At 52.4% G+C, this 17,893-nt stretch overlaps 2 protein-coding genes across 5 annotated transcripts in view; both read right to left on the bottom strand.

Moving 5' to 3' along the window:
- CD81 (CD81 molecule) overlaps positions 1-698 on the bottom strand; it is a 33,371-nt gene extending 32,673 nt beyond the window's left edge. Inside the window, exon 1 of the mRNA XM_055722242.1 lies at positions 537-698. Coding sequence (XP_055578217.1) covers positions 537-602 — 66 coding nt within the window. The 5' untranslated portion in view covers positions 603-698. The remainder of the gene's footprint in view (positions 1-536) is intronic.
- A 5,919-nt stretch (positions 699-6,617) lies between these two features.
- The window catches only part of TSPAN32 (tetraspanin 32), a 36,760-nt gene continuing 25,484 nt past the window's right edge, over positions 6,618-17,893 (bottom strand). For 2 of the 4 annotated variants that reach the window (XM_055722519.1, XM_014279896.3), the window contains exons 6-9: positions 17,594-17,695; positions 15,269-15,361; positions 13,591-13,674; positions 9,422-11,334 (exon numbers count right to left, since the gene is read on the bottom strand). In XM_055722519.1, coding sequence (XP_055578494.1) covers positions 11,239-11,334; positions 13,591-13,674; positions 15,269-15,361; positions 17,594-17,695 — 375 coding nt within the window. In that variant the 3' untranslated portion in view covers positions 9,422-11,238. Of the gene's footprint in view, positions 6,713-7,451; positions 7,534-9,421; positions 11,335-13,590; positions 13,675-15,268; positions 15,362-17,593; positions 17,696-17,893 lie in introns of those variants that run through there. The other 2 variants (XR_008734192.1, XM_055722521.1) reach the window with 2 other exon arrangements.

Raw genomic sequence — 17,893 nt, 5'->3', positions numbered from 1 at the left:
CACCAGCTCCCGGTGTGGCCCGGGCAAAACCAGCCCCCATCGCCCATGTTTTTTGAGCACCTTCTCCTTGCCGGCTCCTTTGCAGCAGGGCCGGCACCTCTCCCCCCTCCGCCTGGCAGCAGCCACCCCTCCTGCCCTCCGCCTTCCCCGGCTGGCTGGGAAGCACCGCTTTGCCCACGCAGACCCACAGACGGCGGGGTCTGGGGGCGCAGGCCTCGGGGGGCCGCTGCAGCCCCCGCCCCGGCCCAGCAGCCAGGCCCCTCGGCAAGGGGCGCCTAGAAACCTCCCTACATAGATCCGCATCAAACCCCGGATAAATAGATATACGTGTGCAAATAAATATATATATATGTATATATGCACGCATTAAACAAGAGTGGAAGAATAAGCGCCCCCCTCCCCCCACGCACCCCCCGAGACACCCCCGGGCGCCGGCGGCGGGAAGGAGCCAGGGCCCGGCGCGGGCAGCTGAGCCATGTTGGAGCCCCGTTACCCGGGCGCGGGGCTCCCCCGCCCCCCGCTGCCCCGGGGCTCACCCAGAAGATGAAGTTGAAGACGAAGAGGAGGTATTTGATGCACTTGGTGCAGCCTTCCACCCCCATGGCGGCGGCGGCGGGCGCTGGCGGTGCGGCGGCGGCTGCTCCCCTCAGACCCTGCTGCCGGCTGGGCGGCGGCGGGAGGAGAGAGCGCGGCCCGCCCCGCCCCGCCCCGCCCCGCCCCGCGCCCCGCCCCGCGCCCGCGCCCCGCCCCGACGGAGCGAGAGCCGGAGCGGCGCGCACAGCGCCCCGCGGCCGGGCCCGCCGCTCCCCGCTCTTGCTCCCGCTTCCCCCACCTTTTTTCCTCTTTCCCTTTTTTCCTTTTCCTCCCTTTTCCTTTTTTCCTTTTTCCCCTTTTTCCTTTTTTCCTTCTCCCCCCTTTTCCTTTTTTAATTTTCTTCCTGCCTTTTGGCCTTTTTTCTTTTTTCCTCCCCCTTCCTTCTTTTTCTCCTTTTTTCTTTCTTTTTCTCCCCCTCTTTTTTCCTTTTTTCCTTCCCCTTTTCCCGTTCTTTCCTTTTTCTTTTTTCTATGATCTTCCCCACACTTTTTTATTTCTTCCTTTCTCTTTCCCGTTTTTTTCTCTTCCTCCTCTTTCTTTTTTCCTCCCCCCTTTTTCCTTTTTTTCTTTTTCTGTTATCTTCCCTCCTTTTTCCTTTGTCTTCCCTTTCTTCCCCCTTTTTCCTTTTCCCTTTTCCCTTTTTCCTTTTTTTTTTTTGTGTGTGTGTGTTTTTTTCCCTTTTTTGTGATTTTGTTTGTTTGTTTTCCCCTTTTTCTCCTTTTTCCCACCCACCATAGGTGGCTGACAACACAGAATTTCCTACATGCAAGTGGCAGCCACAGGGGCAGGTGCTGGGGGGCTGTAGTGTGGCACCACCATCTCACAAGCCTGACTCTCACCCGTTAAACCTTGCCCCCATCCCCTGGATGTCACCAGGCAGCCCGGAGTGCAGGGAGAGACCTCTGTGAATGGGTGCAGGGTGCAGCAGTGCTTGTATTTCTTTCTACAGAAGGTTTTGGGTGCACCCATGAGGAGGAACTCCTCCCCCGAGATAAAAAAAGAGGAAAGGATATTTACATTAAAACTTGCAGTTTCAAATTCAGAGAAGCATTTCCTCCTTCGTTTCCTCCTGTCCTGTTATCCTGCGCTCTGATCTGCCAAACACTTTTTGCCTAAGCCTGTGGCTTTATTACTGCACATAATTGCAGCAAGTTCAGAAGAATCGCTCAGGACGTTTTCCCTCAGTTACTGGGTTGCAGGAGCACCTGGGGCACTCCCAGGCTGCCCACCAAAGGGATCTGGGTCATGCACGCCAACCGTTCAAGCTAGCCTCACGTTATGGCTTCAAAATTTTAGTTGAATTTTAGTTAAGTAAGTGCAAAGCTGTGCAACAGAAGCACAATGAAATTTCCCAGTCTTTTTGGCCGAAACCCTCTTTGCCCCACTTGCTCATCCCTAAAATACAACTTGCTCTCTCCCCATGCTTCCAGCACGCCCGGCCGCTTCTTGCCGGGGTAGGACAGCAAGCCACAGCACCGGGGCGCAGGAGGACTGCTGGTGAAGGATGGGGCCTTGCTGTGCTGCTACGAACGAGGCGCCTGCCTGCAGCGCTGTGCGCGGTGATCGGCCCCGGCACCCCCTCTGGCCACAGCGTTTCGGGGAGCAGCTCCTGTGCCAAACACTGTCACGCTCGATGGCCAGCCCCACCACGCATCCCCTAAGCAGGAAGGTGCTGTTAGCTAAGCACACATTTCCTGCATGCGTACGCTGAAAATGAGTCAACTTGCTCCAAAATCATCCCGGGGTCCTCGGGGATGAGTGGGTCCAGGGCTCCGTTGTGTTCATCCAACGCTCCTTCGCCCCTCGGGAGCAGCCCATGGCTCTGCAGCGGGCGCCAGGCACAAATAGGGCTTGGCCCCGTTCCCCAATTACTTATGCTGAGTATGCCCTCAATTGCAGGCTCGCCATGGATGCATAAGCCCTTTGTCTCTAAGCCACGTTTGCTCACCCAGCCTTACCAAGGAAGCCGGAGGTTCACCAGGCTGCTCATGCCTGTAAGCACTGTCCCAAATTGCCAGTAGGACCCATCTGGTTGCAGCAATAGCTGTAATCCTTGTGGCTCCTGCTCACCAGTCCAGGGGATAACGGCAGGATCACGAAGCTACTCACTTGCTGCATTGTAGCATCCCACATCACCTTTATTTTTGCACCTTCATCCTTTCCAGCAATAAATATTAAAATAAAAATTCTGCTTCCCCCTGCCCACAACCCAATGGAGAGGTTGAAGACAGGAGGGTACATGAAGCAAGGAGCCTCCCGCACGCTTTGGTGGCTGTCTCCAGAAAACCTCTCGGAAAACCTCTCAGGCACCGCTTGGAGAGCCTGCGCGAGGGAGAGGAAGGAACCAGCTGCAAACCTGCGGCAGCAGCAGCCCCGCCGGCTGCGGAAGAAAATGACTCTCAAATCAACTTTTGTGCGCTGCAGAGCAGGCAACCCCAGCTGCAGCCACTGCACAAAGTTGGCATTGAAACTGCTTCTAGTGAGCTCAGGGTCGCTTTTTGGTTTTGTCACTGTCGCTTTTCTTCTCTTGCTTTCTGCCTTTTTTTTTCTTGCATTGGGAAGGGAAGGAAAATGGAAAAAGAGAAATAAACCTTTCCATATCCTCCAAAAATTATATTAGCAAACAATTTAGTTTGGAGCTAACAGAGTCCCGTTTATGGGACGTTCCTTCAGGTTGTGTCAGAGCACATGCTGCCCCGGGCTTGGGTACAGGTGCGGCTCTGGCGGGGGAGCAGGGGCACAGCCCCACCACCTACATCAAGAAGCTTCCAGTTACAGGCTAAAGCCTACTGGGTCTAAGCTGGGTTCACCCATCTGGCCACACCAACAAAGTCCACTTGGAAGTGGACTTGGAAGTGGAAAAGGATTATTTTGTTCCAATATTTTTCTTCAGCATTTGTTTTTGTTTGTTTTGTTGGGTTTTTTTCCCCTTAAGAAGCTCAGCTGAGTACATTTGAAAACTTTGACCTTAACATACAGGAAGAAAAAAGCCCAGCACTGTGGCACAGCGTCAAGATAATAACGTATACAGTTTGCCAAGGTTACGTGTGATTTCAGACGTTGTCTGTTCATTTGCCGTGCTGTACTACTTGCTGTACAGCCCATAAAGTACCAGAACTGCATTTCAAAGACTCTCAGCGGCTTTAGCAGCTCTTTATAAAATGCTGCTGTATAAATAAGTAAAACTAATTTGCAGAAATTCAGTTTGTGTATTGGTGTCACATGCCGGTATCGAGTGTGAGCGCTATGAATAGGGCTGATGATTTCCCTCTCCAGGAGGACGGGCTCAGGCTGAGTGCTCAGCACTTGCCATGCTAATGCGTCGTGGTTTACAGAGCACCGACTATCTCCCAAGCCTTGCACCACTGGAATAAAAAAGTAAACTCTAAAAAAGTTTTAAAAAGTAGCCTTAAAATCCCAACTAATAAAATCCCTGTTCCCCTGCATGGCTGTTTGAATTTGCGTTTGCAACTGGATTTTGCAGGCGGAGAGCAGAGGTGCTTGCAGTGTTTTCCCTCTCTCTGCTGGGCTTGGGTTGTTGAGGGTTTTTTTTGTGAATCTGTTTATAAAAATCAGTGTTGAGCTTGTGGGTTTTGGCAGAGCTGGCATCTACGGCTATGACTCACCAGGGTCCATCAGGGCAGGTGCGGCTCGGACTGCCTCCCAGCCCTGGGTTCAGCAGGCAGCCCCTAACCAGCAGGACTCGGCAAACCCAGTCCCCGGGACTTCGAGCTGCTTCTCCCAGGGAGATGCCTGCCAGCCTTCCAGCAGCTCCAGCTTAAAAAACCCTTGTGTTTTATAAAAAGCAATGGAGGGGAATGAGGGGAGAAGACAGACCCATGCCCTCCCCACCTGTATGCACACCTAGAGAGCTGGCACCAAGGTGTGTAACAATTAGCATCAAGGCAGGCATTAAACTCCTAAGACCCAGGGTCTCCAGGAGACTTGGGAGAGCAAGTGGGAGTCCCTGCTCTGCTGGGGACTGCGGGGTGGCTGTGGTGCTCCTGCTGCACGGCTTGGGTCTGTGTACCAGCGCCCCTGCCCTCCCCACAGCCAGTGCAAAACCAGTGGGAAAACCGTGGGAATAAAATGCACATCACTTTGTGGGTAAGGTCCCAGTTAGCTTTTAACTACCACCACCACATCTTACTTTCTCTGGAAAATGGGACAGAAGCAGCCTGGATTTCCAATTTACCTGTGGTGGTAAAAAATAAAACCAAACAACAGCAGCACCACCAAAGAATCTTTAAGTAGGACATTTTGGAGATGCATGAAAAGCTCAGAAAGTCATCCTGTGGGAGGCTGATAGTCCCAGAGCACATAAGAATAACTTCCTAGGCCAGCAACACCTGCAATACTGTTTTTTCAAGGCAGGGACCTGAGCAAGTGCAACCTGCAGGGCATGGACCTGTGGCAGCGGGAAGGTGGAGCTCCATCATCTCATGAGAGGCTCGCTTGCACCCCTGGGAGCCAGCCAAAACCTTCAGTCTGAGTAGAAAAACTAATATTAAGAATCTCATCCATGTATGTAAGGAGGTATCTCCAGAATATCTTTTCTGTGCCCTGGCAGGGGTGGCTGGCGCCTGTTCACCTGAAAATCCCCATGCCCAGCTCTGCAGCCTCAGTGGAAGCAGCGTGGCAGCCGGGGGGTTGTGTTTGCCTTGCAGTCTTTGGGGGTGGGGTGGGGGGTGGGGAGTGGGGGGGGGGGATGCGGCACACTGAGACCTGTAGCTGCGCCTGAAGTTTCTGTTTCTAATAAACTCAACAAATGGTTCTCGTCTGCATGGTCTGTCTCTCTGCCATCTTTAAATATTTATGTCAACGTATCTATGGTGATGGGTCAGGTTGTATAAAGAGGAGGAGGAAGGGGGGGGTGGGGGGTGGGACAGCATCAGCTCCCGCCAGAGCTACAGCAGAGGAAGAACAAATCCAAGCGGGTTTCCCCATCCTGCGCAGATGCTCCCTCTTCTCAGCTCATGAGCCCAGAAAGTGAATGTTCATTTTTCTCAGGGCATCGGAGGGGGCTGAGCCGCAGCTGGGCTGAGCCGCTGCGAGATGCCATGTGGGAGAGGAAGAGCCCAGCCCACCGATGCAGAGAGCTTCTATTGTATAATCAATGTATAATTCATTAGTAGGTGAATAAAGACTGGAATAGCTTATTGCTGATGTAACGAGGCTAAAAAGAAACCGAGCACGTCCATGAGCAAGCTGGTGCACACGGGGGTTAAACAATAGCACTTAGTGATGCTGAGGGGGGAGAGGGAGGATTTTGCCTTGGGATAATGTAAACAACTGGCCAGGGAGAGCAGGCAGGGGTGTGCATCTTCCCAGCAAAAAATGCTGGGAGGGACCTTTCCTTTTTGCTTGCTGGAGTCTAGGGGAACAGCATCTGGTGGAGAGGGGGAGATGAGCTGTGGGTGGGCCCCGCCGGCCTCAGGGGAAAGTTTTCTCTCAAGATGTGCCCATCCTCGCCAGCCGAGTGACCGCTTTGTATCTTTCCCAGATAGAGACGTGGAGGTTTTTCCCCCTCATGACCCTCCTGGGAGGGGTAGATATGCAGGTTGCCTGCAGGCACTGATTTCTTTGAGGGACCCCCAAAACGCTGGGTGACCCCAGGTAGGGCTGGGTTTGTGCTGGGGGCGAGCGGGCGGCAGCGGGGAGCGGGGCAGCCTTGTGGGCAGGGGGGTGGCAGCTCCAGCCGAAGGCCATGGAACACGGAACACATGCTGCCTGTGCTTTTCCAGAACAGGCTCCAAGGCTGTGCCGGGGCTCCCCCGCATGCTCCCCGCCCTGGCACCCGGCATCACGGCTCCCAGCAGACAGGGTCGATGCCCACTGCTGGCTACTCAGCCTCCCAGAAAAGCAACTACACAGTTAAGAAAAAAATTCCTTTCTCTCCCCCCCCCCCCCGCCCATAGCATTTTACTAAGAGAGACCTGCAATGACACTTCAGATGAAGTTGCAGGGCTCGTGTGACCCAGCCATGTACTCAGAGCAGCTCCTGACCTTACCCACCTTCAGCTGTGCCGGCAGAGCTCTGCATACAGCATCCACCACCTCTGGCTGCTCTTCTACAGAATTACAGCCAGCTCCTTTTGGGAATGCATTGCTTCTGCACCTGGTAAAAAAAGAAAATAAATATGTCTGTCAACTGTTTCTTCAAAAAACATTTTGTGTGTCTGCAGCTCGGAAATGCAGCTTTATCTTGGCAGGAGATGGCTTCCTTACCACTCCAGTGCTACAAAGGTCCACCTAAATTTGCCAACTTATAAGGCTTTGGAAGGACATGCTCAGCAGTATCTCCTTTAGGAGCTTGCTGCAGGCATGAATGAGAGCTGCACAGCAAAGGGGCTGTTGCATGAGGAAGCATTTTGATGGCGGTAGAAATTGGCAGACACACAGTCACCAAGGTAGGAAATAGCAAAATATTTTGGAGCCAAGCCAGCGCGCCACAAAGCTGAAAGATTCCCAGTCCCCTCACCACCAAATCCCTCTAGAGTCAGTAAAATGCTTAACCTGTGCTTTTCACAAGTGCTCTGAGCTCCTCAGTTTTTACTGGGTACTGAAAAACCCGATTTGCAGAAACCCTGAGCATCCTCAGCTGCAGTGCAAAGCTGTGGCCCGCTCACCTGCAATTCTGCAGGAGCAGGACCTTGGAAACGCAGCATCTGCTGCCATCAGAACAGGCACTGGGAAAGCACCCAAGGCTCATAAGCAAGCTGTGGCCGGGCCACCCACAGGCAAGCAGTGAGCCCCATGTAAAGCCTCAGGGGAAAGTAATGCTCATGCAGGCAGAGCAGGACAGGACGCGGTGGGTGGGCAGCAGAGGATGGAGTGCAGCACAAAAGGCTTCTTACCGCTGCTCACCGGCCCCGCAGGTGCTGCCTGGCCACAGGCTGCTCCCTCTTCCCGCACCCTCAGGTAGAGCTGGGGGCTTGTCTAAAATAAAAGGAAAATGGTGACTCATGAGCACAAGCGCCTGCCTACCCATAGAGAGGCCAAACTGCAATTACTCAGGGAACCTTAGTGGAACTAATTGATCATTGCTGGAGCTTAATTGACAATTAGTTGGAGCCAATTCACAATTAAATATTTAACTTTCCACCTTTGGCTCTTTAACTTTTTTTTTTTCCCCTTCTGCATATGCCTACATAAATAGGGATATCTTTCCAACCTGAGCTGGAGTGTTGACATGCTTATAACTACAAGGTTCCGCTTGTGCGAGCCCTGGGAAGGCTCTCTGGCTCTGCAGGTGTTTCCCAGCCTGCTGCCAGCTTTGCATCCCTGCTGCTCAGCTCCGTGCTATTATCCCAACAAAATCTCTGTCTTGCCCTTTTCAACACCAGGTAAATCTCAGCAGCACTTACGAATAAGTTCCTGGGGTTTTGCTCTGCTTGCACAAGAGCTGTAATTTACACGTAGCAAGCAGCAAATTAGGGGACCAGTAAGTGCAAGCACATTGACTGCAGGAGAAGGGGTTTTTGTTGGCACAGGTGTAAAAAACCCCTACTTAACATGCGCCTGCCTCGCAGCTTCCATCCAGCCACCCCTGGGTGCTGCCGTTTCTAGGACTGCAAACAAAATGGTTAATGCTGCATTTTTCTGCAACAGGTTTCTAAAAACTGAGGAGTCGAAGGTATCTGCTTTCCTGCTCCTGAAGGTGACAGCGAGATGCCATGGCAGGAGCCCCTGCTGCTGCCCGGGGCACAGCTCTGGGAGAAGAGTGTGTCCAGCTGGGTGCTGCTCTGCCACCCGCTCGCTAAAGGTGCTGCTCCTTGCAGGGGAACTTCAGCAGCAGGTGAAATAGGAATAAAGATCACGAGATTGTCAGCACATACATAGCACTTCTTTAATTTTATTATAGTTTGTTGGAGTATTTTGTACCAAAAAAGATTACCTAAACCTTATGGCTGGCTATCAGAGGAAGAAAGGGAACTTGAGCTCCCTGGGATGAGAAATTGCACGCTGCCAGTCCACTGCTTATTGGGAAGGAGAAACAGCTCTCCAGGTGTGTTATCCCTGTGTGCAATGGTCTGGTGTGGGTCATGGTCTCATCCCTGCCACAAGCAGGAGAAAGCATTACAGAGGTGTGAGAAGAGCAGCTAAGCCCACACACACCTACGCGGCCAGTGCTGGAAAGGTGCCTGCTGCTTCTGATGGAGTTACAAGTGATCCAAGGAAACAAGAGCTGGGGGAGGGGGATACAGTAGCCTTTCAGGTTTCTTTACCATATGTATGCTACTTCTGTCCGTAGCTGACCCTTTAACATTAAAAATTTGCCTGGGAAGAACCTAAAGCTTTAGCAGTCCTGGTGGTGAAGCTGTAACAGAGATCTTTTCTATCAGTTCTATTAGCAGGTAATCCACACCGATAACACAGGCTCCACTGATTTGCTCGATCACCAATGTTTTTTGACATTGCAGAACATCACTGGTTGTCCAGCAGAGTGGTGGGCAAGACCCAACAGCCTAGTGTTTGAAAAAAGTGAAACCGTAGCAATTTTTCATATAAATACTGCAGTAGTTATGGCTTCAATGCATCCTTAAGCTTTTTTCCTGCCCCTGCTTGCATTACTCCTCATGAGGTACCTGGCTGCTGCCCCAGCAGCTGGCTGAGGGTGGGATGGGGCCGATGAGCAGCTCCTTTTCCTCTAAAGGCCCAACACCACCCTCCCCTCTGGGGGGTGAAGGCAGGCTGCTGGGGCAGGTGAGCACCGGCTGTGGAGGAACAGCTCTTCCCAGCACGGAGAGAATTACTGAGGGCTCTCCACGACGCAACCCCCCAGACAATGCAGCCAGCCTCATGCACGGCACAAAAAGAGAAGGAATGATGGCTTTTTGCAAGAAATTCATCTTTATTGAAGCAACCATGAGTCACACAAGCTGCCAGCTGGCCTGAGGAATAACAATAGCAGTGGCCTGGACAACAGCAGCTGAAGCTCCCAAGGGAGAGCATCTCTCTCCAGAGAGCAATATACTTAATAGCACGTATATACGTATAAGTGAACCTTTCCTCACCACTAGAAGGTGGGTATGTTGGCAAATGCATATCACCACCCAATCCCTGCTAGATCAAGGCATGCTGGTGACTGCCAGGAGGTAGCTTGATTAATACCCTGGAGCAGTTTGAACTTGATCCTGCTTCCAGTGAAGGCAATGCTGAAGCTCCACTGGTTCCAAGGGAGCAGGATGGGGACAGATAGCCCTTCCCCCCACCCCCTCAAAGCAGTTATTTCCAACACAAGGTATTTGCAGGCATGTTGACATGCTAACCGGGTGCTGGAGTCTGTACTGCTGTCCCTGCACGTGTAGCAGCCCTTGCCTGGGGGCCAGGACCTGTCCTGAAAATGAGCACTGGGGTTACCACCTTTATCTCAATCACCAGTTGCTACTTACTGTATTTCATGGCTAAAAGCCACAACAAAGGAGGTGGGTGAAAGTAGCTGTTGGTTCAACAGACATTTCACACAGCCATGTAGCTTACAGCAGGTTTTCCAGCAAGTGCTAAATCTGGGTTTCAGCTCAGAAGCGGCTCTGCTTCCTTGCAACGAGGGCAAAGCACGCCAGGGAGCCGTTGTTTGAGCTAGACTGAGAGCCAATCGAGGCTTTTAAAATTTCTGTTTATTATTGATAAGGTGATGTAAAGAGGACATGAGCTGGACATTGTATTGTTTGACCTGGCTGGAGATCAGTCCTGTTCCCTTACAAATTTAAACTTCAGTCCCGCGTGTATGTGTAATATCAAAGTCCTTTTGCATTGCACAGCAGTGTGGTGGGCTCACGAAGCTGGATAAACACAGAGCTGAGGCTGGAAGTCGAACAGGGCCCTGTGAAATCAGTGTGGCTTCAAGCTCTAGGAGATTGCTTAAATCCTAAGAATTAAAAAATAATGGCACATTGCATTAGCAAGAAAGAATAATAGAGGGATATGTCCTTATGCTGGTCATTCGTTTCAAAGCTCCTGCACTGCTTTCTGATTTTTTTTCCTGATCTCTACCAAAAGCTCTGTAAGTCTGGCAATAATTGGAAACAGGGAAAAAACAGCTGGTGGCCGTGGGACGCCTACATGCTTGAGCATGATCAGAAACATGCCCAAAGTCAGTCACTGCAAGTGTCCAGGCTAGGAGAGCACATTTCCTATCAGCAAGGACACACTTTGTGTCCATGTATTTGCTGATAGCACAAGACCAGTCCTGGGCTGTGCTCCAAAGCCATCTTCCAAGAAACACTGCATCTTTGGGGGTCACAGGGAGCTGCTCAGAGAGCAGCACGAGAGACGTTTGGTTTTAATGCCGTGATTTTTGCTGGACTTTTCTCTCCATTTTTGTCCTAAGGGGCTCTGTGCATCCTGCTTGCGAAGCTACAGCCCGTACGTCCTCCGGTGAGGCGATCTGCATCTCTGAGCACGGGTGCACGTCTCAGTCCTTGCCCTCTTCCAGCAGAGGTGTGGGCCTGCTCCTCCCCAGAGCATCCTCTGCTCTGACGGGCTCGCAAGTGCGCTAATGGTGCAGGAAGGGGAGACACGTGACATGTCCCCCGCCTGACCCCGCGCGATGCCTTCCCATGGGATATTGTGGGTGTCTCCAAACATCTCCCGGCGCCAAAAGCTGGCTCTACCTGGTAGGGATGCCCGAGTGGTGGGTTTCTACCTCTCCCGCAGGATGTATTTGCCTTTCCGGTCCAGGTTGCTGCTGAAGTGGATGGAGAACCAGAGGAATGAGGTCAGGATCATCCCATAAACCTAGAAGGAAATAGATGAGACAGGCACGTGATTAAATACCAAACTGGTTATGATGCTCCATCTGTGCAAATAAGCAGTTGTAAATGTTGCCTATTAGTCCATTTGTCACTTCTGACTTTGTGTGTCAGGATGTCACATTTTTCTTGAGAATGCTGTTTTCCAGTAAAACGGTGAACCAGTCCGACATGGGAGGAAGAAAACAACCCTAACATGTGGTTAAAGCATCTGACTGGAATCAGCACAGTACGGCTCAAACCAGGTCCTAAAAATACCAAGAAATGAGACGAAACCAGGAAATGCAGATTTCAAATGGCTGCCACAAAACCTTCCTTTATGCTAACAAACATGTCTCTCTCATAATAGCCTTCTGTAAAGATAACGTAGGGAGAAACCCCGCACGCCTTATATATTGTTTGGAGTAAAAAAACCCCAACAAAACAAACACCACCCACCACCACCCCATGCACATGGACGCTGCATGCAGAGGACAGCATGCTTCTCCTGTATCTGATACTCTGCCCGGTACATCACACGTCAGGATTTACACCGGCAATGGATCACAGGTACGGCTGCTGTGGGAAGGATACCGAGGGCTGTAGCAACCTGCTCTTTCCTAAAAGTCTGCCTTAGTGTGCAAGCAGCTTTGCTCACGGCTTGATCTGGGGACACATGAGCCTTGGTGGCTGGGGGACAGTGACACCAGAGCAGCTATAGCTCTCATCACATGCTTCCTTTGCATCCTGCCATCACAGTAGTGAACTGTGCAGCGAGATTTCCTCTAGCAGACGCTTCAAAGTCAGCCGCCTTCTCTGGCTGTAGCATCAAGCTGCAAAAAAAACCCCACATATATATACTAAAAATAGTCCCAACTTTTGCCTGAATATAGCTACAATGAAACTCATCTTATACCTTAGAAAAATTTAAAAGTGACACCAAATATTCACACATGACTACATTCATAGCTCCGCAGCAATACCTGATGGTTTTCCTATTTTACTACTAGCAGTATAAAAACATGTAAGTGTTTGTTCCTCTGGGTTTTATCTAGATGGAGAAAAAAAGTCTTCTAACCCATGATCTTGCCAAAGCAGACACAAACAGTGCAATAATCTCCAAATACACACTGAGTCAGGAAAGGTCACCCCAGCTGGGGAGGGACATGGAGATATCACAGCAGCCCGAAGCTCCCTTCAGGGGAAGGAAGGAGTCTCCTGGCGTGGATTCTTTTCTGCTGTGCTTCATCACACGCACAGGGCCCTTGTGTAGAGGTAATTACAGTGATACACCTTTGCCAAGCAGTGGGGGAGCATACAAGCAGGTTTGTTTTAATTAGTGGCACCCTCCAGCTCCAAAGGGACCATCCCCACGCAGCCACCAAGCCCCCTCACTGCTGAAGGACACACTCCTCTCACAACATTTCCTTTTTTCTTCTTTTGTCCCTCCCCAAACAAGACTCACAAATTCAGTACAGAGCCTTTCTACCCAAGCCATCCACTGAAGATGATCCTACCCCTCCGCTGCAAGATCCTCCTTCAGAGATGGTGCCTGGGAGCCCCAGCAACATGCTCTGCTCCTCTCCTTTGCAGCCTGCTCCCTGTGAGCCTGTGCTTCACCCACCCACCACCTAACACGTGCTTTATGGGGTTCATTACTGATCATTAATCTGATGAGACCTTCCCTTTCTGCACAGCTCTCCAGCTCCGAGGCTGGTGCTCAGAAGCTTTCAAGATCTTCCAGCTCCGGCTGCACAAAGCGACATCCCAGGCTGAGCTGGGAGGCAGCCAGCGAGCACTGGGCAAGGAGAAGCAGCAAGTTTCCCAAGATACAGAACTTTTACTGCATCTCCTTTTCCACAATTGCTGCTGGCTTCCTACCTGCTCCGCGAGCCCCGTGCCAGGCAACACGGCCTCTCGCTTGCAGGAGAGGATGTGCTGGAGCCAGAGCAGATGAAATGTAAATGCTGCTACAGCCTGCTCCCGCTGCTCCCCCCGCTCCCAGCTGCCGTGCCTAAGTTTGGGCAGAAAAACTGTGCCACGAGCCTATTCCTGCAGGAAAACCCCTCCATCCATCAGCCTGGCTGAGACAGATTTTGGCCCTTTCCCAGTTTCCACAGTTGGAGTCCACTGCTGCTTGTTTCTCTGCTGCTGGTCTCCAAAATCACCCAAAACCCTATTTTTGGGGGGACTAATTTAAGATACACCTTCCCCACGGGACTCTGCCTCTGGGGCCAAAATGCAAAGGAACAGACATAGCTACCGTGAAGGCGATGGTGATGGCCAAGAGTGTGGAGACAAAGTCCATATGCTTCTTCAGGAAGTCCTGGATCTCCTGCAGGCAGTCCTGGGAGGAGAGACACACACCTTGCAGCATGGAAACAGCTCAGCAGGGGGCTTCAGCCCGCACCACCCCCATCCCCCCACCCCCCCCCAGCACTCGCCACAGCCCCCGATAAAAAGGGAGGCAAGAGGGGGATGCAGCATTGCACAGTTGTGCTGCTCTGTGGCCAGCTCTCTTTTTTTTCGGCTGCTTGCTGCAACTTGGGAAGGCAAATACGTGCGGTGTATTTTCTATTACTCTGAGCCTATGATTTTCTTAATGTGATGTGTTTTGGACTGGGTGGGAAGTGCATGCACACAGGTAAGCGTGGTCACACAAAAGCTTTTTTCTTTCCACCCACTAGAAAATGGAAAGAGGGAAACGTAAAAACGGAAAAGCAGAGCACACTATAATGCTAAATATGTTCCTTAAAAATGTTAATAAACAGCTCAGTTATGCAAGGTGTTGCGTGCATTAACATACATTGGCCTTATGTGTGCCAGTGGCCCCGTGAAAATCCAGGTGGTGTTAACCGGGAGAGCCATTTCAGCATTGCAAGAGCATGCCCTTGATGAAGTGACTTGCAGAGTGAGGTCAGAGCACTCAAAGCCAGGAGTGAACGTAGTGCAACTACCAAACTGCTGCAAAATGCTTCCTCCCACCACCTCCCCTGAACACAACCGGAGGAAACACAAACCACTAGCGAGGGGGAAAGCGGAGTCATGGTGCCCGGCTTTGCTCCGCTCTCCCTTCCTTGCCCTGACCCGAGATTGGAGGCAGCGCTTCGAACCACTGCCCCGTGGGCTGACGCGTGCCTGCGCATCACCGCGTCCCGTCAGCGCTCCACATCTTTGCCTAACAACAATGGTTTTGTACAGCTGTAGCAACACAGCTTTGTTTTGCCTAGGGACAACGTACATATTGGTGCTGGCAGCTTTAGCTGCTTCAGCTGATTTGGCTAATCCAGTGGAAGAAAAATAATCATGCAATAGATTTGCTTAGAGAGTATGAAGTCTGCGCCGCAGCTTCAGAGGCAGTCTGATACCGGTGGCTTCTCTGTCAGCCTCACTGAGATACTACAAAGAGGAGGAACAAAGGGTACTTGATGAAGCTGCTGCTGGGCATTATCATCCTGCTTCATGAGTTTCTCATTTTAATACCCATTTAATGCCCTGGGAAAAGGGAATTGCAGCAGATTCCACATTTGCTGTTAGTGGGATGCTTCTTAAGCCTCAGCAACTAGCATCATGTGGGCAAGTCCAACAGGTTTTTTTGAGCTCATACACACGCCTGTGATACCTCGCACTCTCTGCCCACGCCGGAGGTGAGGAGGAAGCTGGAGGAAAGCGACAGACTGCAAACACAAAGATTTTGAAAGCTGTCTAGAGGTGCAAAGGCAACTGCATCCACAGGTCTGAGACCTGCTAACCCACGGGGGCTCCTCCAGCGGGCGAGACACCTCCTTACTGAAACAACACAACCCCAGCAGAACAAACCCCAACCCATAGCAACCCCAAACCACGAAAAAACCACAATTCTCATTAACACTTGAACATCAGTGAGGTTTTAACAGTTAACTAGTAGAGGCACTGTGGAGTGGAAGAAACCTTTCCCTTACCTGCCCCGCATTGTGCACCTGGCCAGGTGGGCACGTCTTGTGCTCGACGTTGGTCGTGTCCCCAAACGGAGAGTGCTTCCCACAGCACCGGTACTGGAAGAGAGGGAGAGGTCTGCCAGCCACCCGCCACGGCTCCCCCCGCCACCCGCTGCTGCAGCAGGAGGTGCCGGCAATGGGCCACTGCGCTGGGCTTGCATGGCAAGGTTTTGGTAGCAGCGGGCTACAGTCGTGGCTTCTGTGAGAAGCTGCCAGAAACTTCCCCCGTGTCCAATGGAGCCAATACCAGCCAGATCCAAGACAGACCCACTGCTGGCTGAGCCCATCAGCGATGGCAGTAGCACCTCTGGGATAGCATGTTAAGAAAGGGGGGAAAAAATATCTGTGCCAGCAGAAGAGGAGTGAGACTGTGTGAGAGCAACAGCCCTGCAGAGACCCAGGTCCGTGCAGAAGGAGGGCAGGAGGAGCTCCAGGCACCGGAGCAGAGATTCCTCTGGTGATGAAGACCCTGGTGAGGCAGGCTGTCCCATCAGCACATGGAGGTCCAGGGGGAGCCGATCCCCACCTGCAGCCTGGGCAGGACCCCACGCCGGGGCAGGGGGATGCCTGAAGGAGGCTGTGACCCGTGGGCAGCCCCAGGCGGAGCAGCTCCTGGCCTGTGGCCCTGTGGGGAGAGGGGCCCAGGCTGGGGCAGAGCTTCAGGCAGGGTTTGGGACCCCCAGGGACCCACACTGGGGCAGGCTGTGCCTGAGGGGCTGCACCCTGTGGGAGGGACCCCACGCTGGAACAGCAGAGATAAGGTGTAATGGACTGACCACAGCCCCATCCCCCTCCCCCTGCACCACTCAGGGGCAGGAGAGAAAGAGAAGTTGGGAATTGTTAAGCCCAGGAACAGGGGAGAGGTGAGGGGAGGGTGGGTTTTTTTCTGATTTGAACCCCAGACAGGACTGCAAGGAGCAAAGCACAGAGATACACAATTGCCAACTGCAGCGACGGAGGTTAAATCTGGAGGAGGTGGAGGGATCTAGCCCCAGACTTGCTTGTGCTCCTCCAGGAGTGCTGCCTAGGGCCAGGCCCTCCCTCCACGGGAGCTTCCACAGCGGCTGCTCTGGAAAACCCAGGGATACACAGACTGATATTTCCAGTGCTTGCTATGGGCTGCGGGGGATCCCCAGCAACACCCGCTGTGGAGGTGGTTTCCTACAGCCAGGGTGAGCTGGCCAGCTTGGAGCTTTAGCAAAAGGGAGGGGAAAGGAAAAGAAAAAAAGATAGTAGAAGGACTTTCTGTTTCTGCGTCAGTTAAAGAGGCTAAAATAAGCAACTGGTGAAGCTGGGTATTGTGCCTGTTTGTCCTGGCCGAGCAGGACTCTGGGTGTGCTGCTCAACTGTCCTGCAGACAAGCAGCTCTGTGCCCAGTCTCGGCTCTGCGGGCCACCACCACCGCTGCAATGAGAAACGTTTGCTCTTTTCTCGGTTTTGAGAAGCACAGGTGAAAGCAGCTTCAGCAAGTACTTGTTAGGATGATTTAAGAAAACACAGAAGGATAACGGGAGTTGTGTGGGAGGTGTGTGAAAACAGGCGAGCAGAGCTGACCTTCCCATCCAGCCCTGCCGTGTGCCATCAGCTCCCTGGACCCAACCAGGTCCTGCTGCACGAGGAGACAGCGGCATCTCCTTTACTCAGCGGGGACTCAGGAGTTTCTCACCGTGGTGGACATCCTCACTCATCTCTGGTGGCTTTGAGGGCAAGCATCCTCCCTCTGGGCAGCCACCCTTGCCCACTTACTGGGTGACAGAGAAGTGCCCCGTGCCAACAGCATCCCAAGTGGTGGATCTGGGGGGCTTGCCAGCAGTGTCCAGTATTGCCATGGAGCCTCCAGGACTCCTCAGTCATAGCTCAAGGGTAAAGAGAAACAACCAAGTCCAAATACTTCTGCTGGATGATGTGGAATTCCCCCCTCTCTCTGCCTGACCTGGGACACCAGGGTGTATATCCACTGTCTCGTACTACAGACAGGGAGCACGGCGCAGGGCCTGCTGAGACAGACAATGTATACCAGCTGCAGCGTGGAAGCTTTGAAGACCTTGCACCAGAGCGATGCTCAGGTAGGTGGCCTTTTCCTCCTGCTGATAATATGGCTCGTCAAGCCCAGCAAAGGAAGAGTAGGAAGGAGGAACAGACTTCACAGCAGCTGGAGGACTTGGCTCCCAAGAGAAAAGGGCATCGCAGCACCCAGGAGGCAGAGCAGAGGCAGCAGCCCCAGCCTGCAAAACCATCAGGAATATACCCCAGGGCAGGGTTTTCTGCTAAGGCTGAGAGACAACTTACTGCTTCGTGGATGGCGGTCAGCTCATGCCTCCTGAAGCTGGAAGCATTCCTCCTCACCTCCTCGTACACAAGATCGTACACATCCATCATGCTGTCTTCCACCTGTGATGAAAGCAGAGATCTGTACGTGACACTGACCACAGCGAACCTCTCGCACCCCCCCAGAAGCTCTCCCAGGTGGGGCAAGCCAAGTAGTGCAGCTATGAAGCGACCCCCATGCAGCAGCAGGAGCTTGTGTACAACCTGCCACGTCCCACGAGAGAGGCTGCAACACGGCACGTGTACCACCACCTGCTACCA

Source organism: Falco cherrug, chromosome 10, assembly GCF_023634085.1.
Source record: "Falco cherrug isolate bFalChe1 chromosome 10, bFalChe1.pri, whole genome shotgun sequence".
In the NCBI taxonomy this organism is placed as follows: Eukaryota; Metazoa; Chordata; class Aves; order Falconiformes; family Falconidae; genus Falco; species Falco cherrug.
The sequence above is the reverse complement of the archived record's forward strand: the minus strand, read 5'-3'. Positions and strand labels throughout refer to the sequence as shown.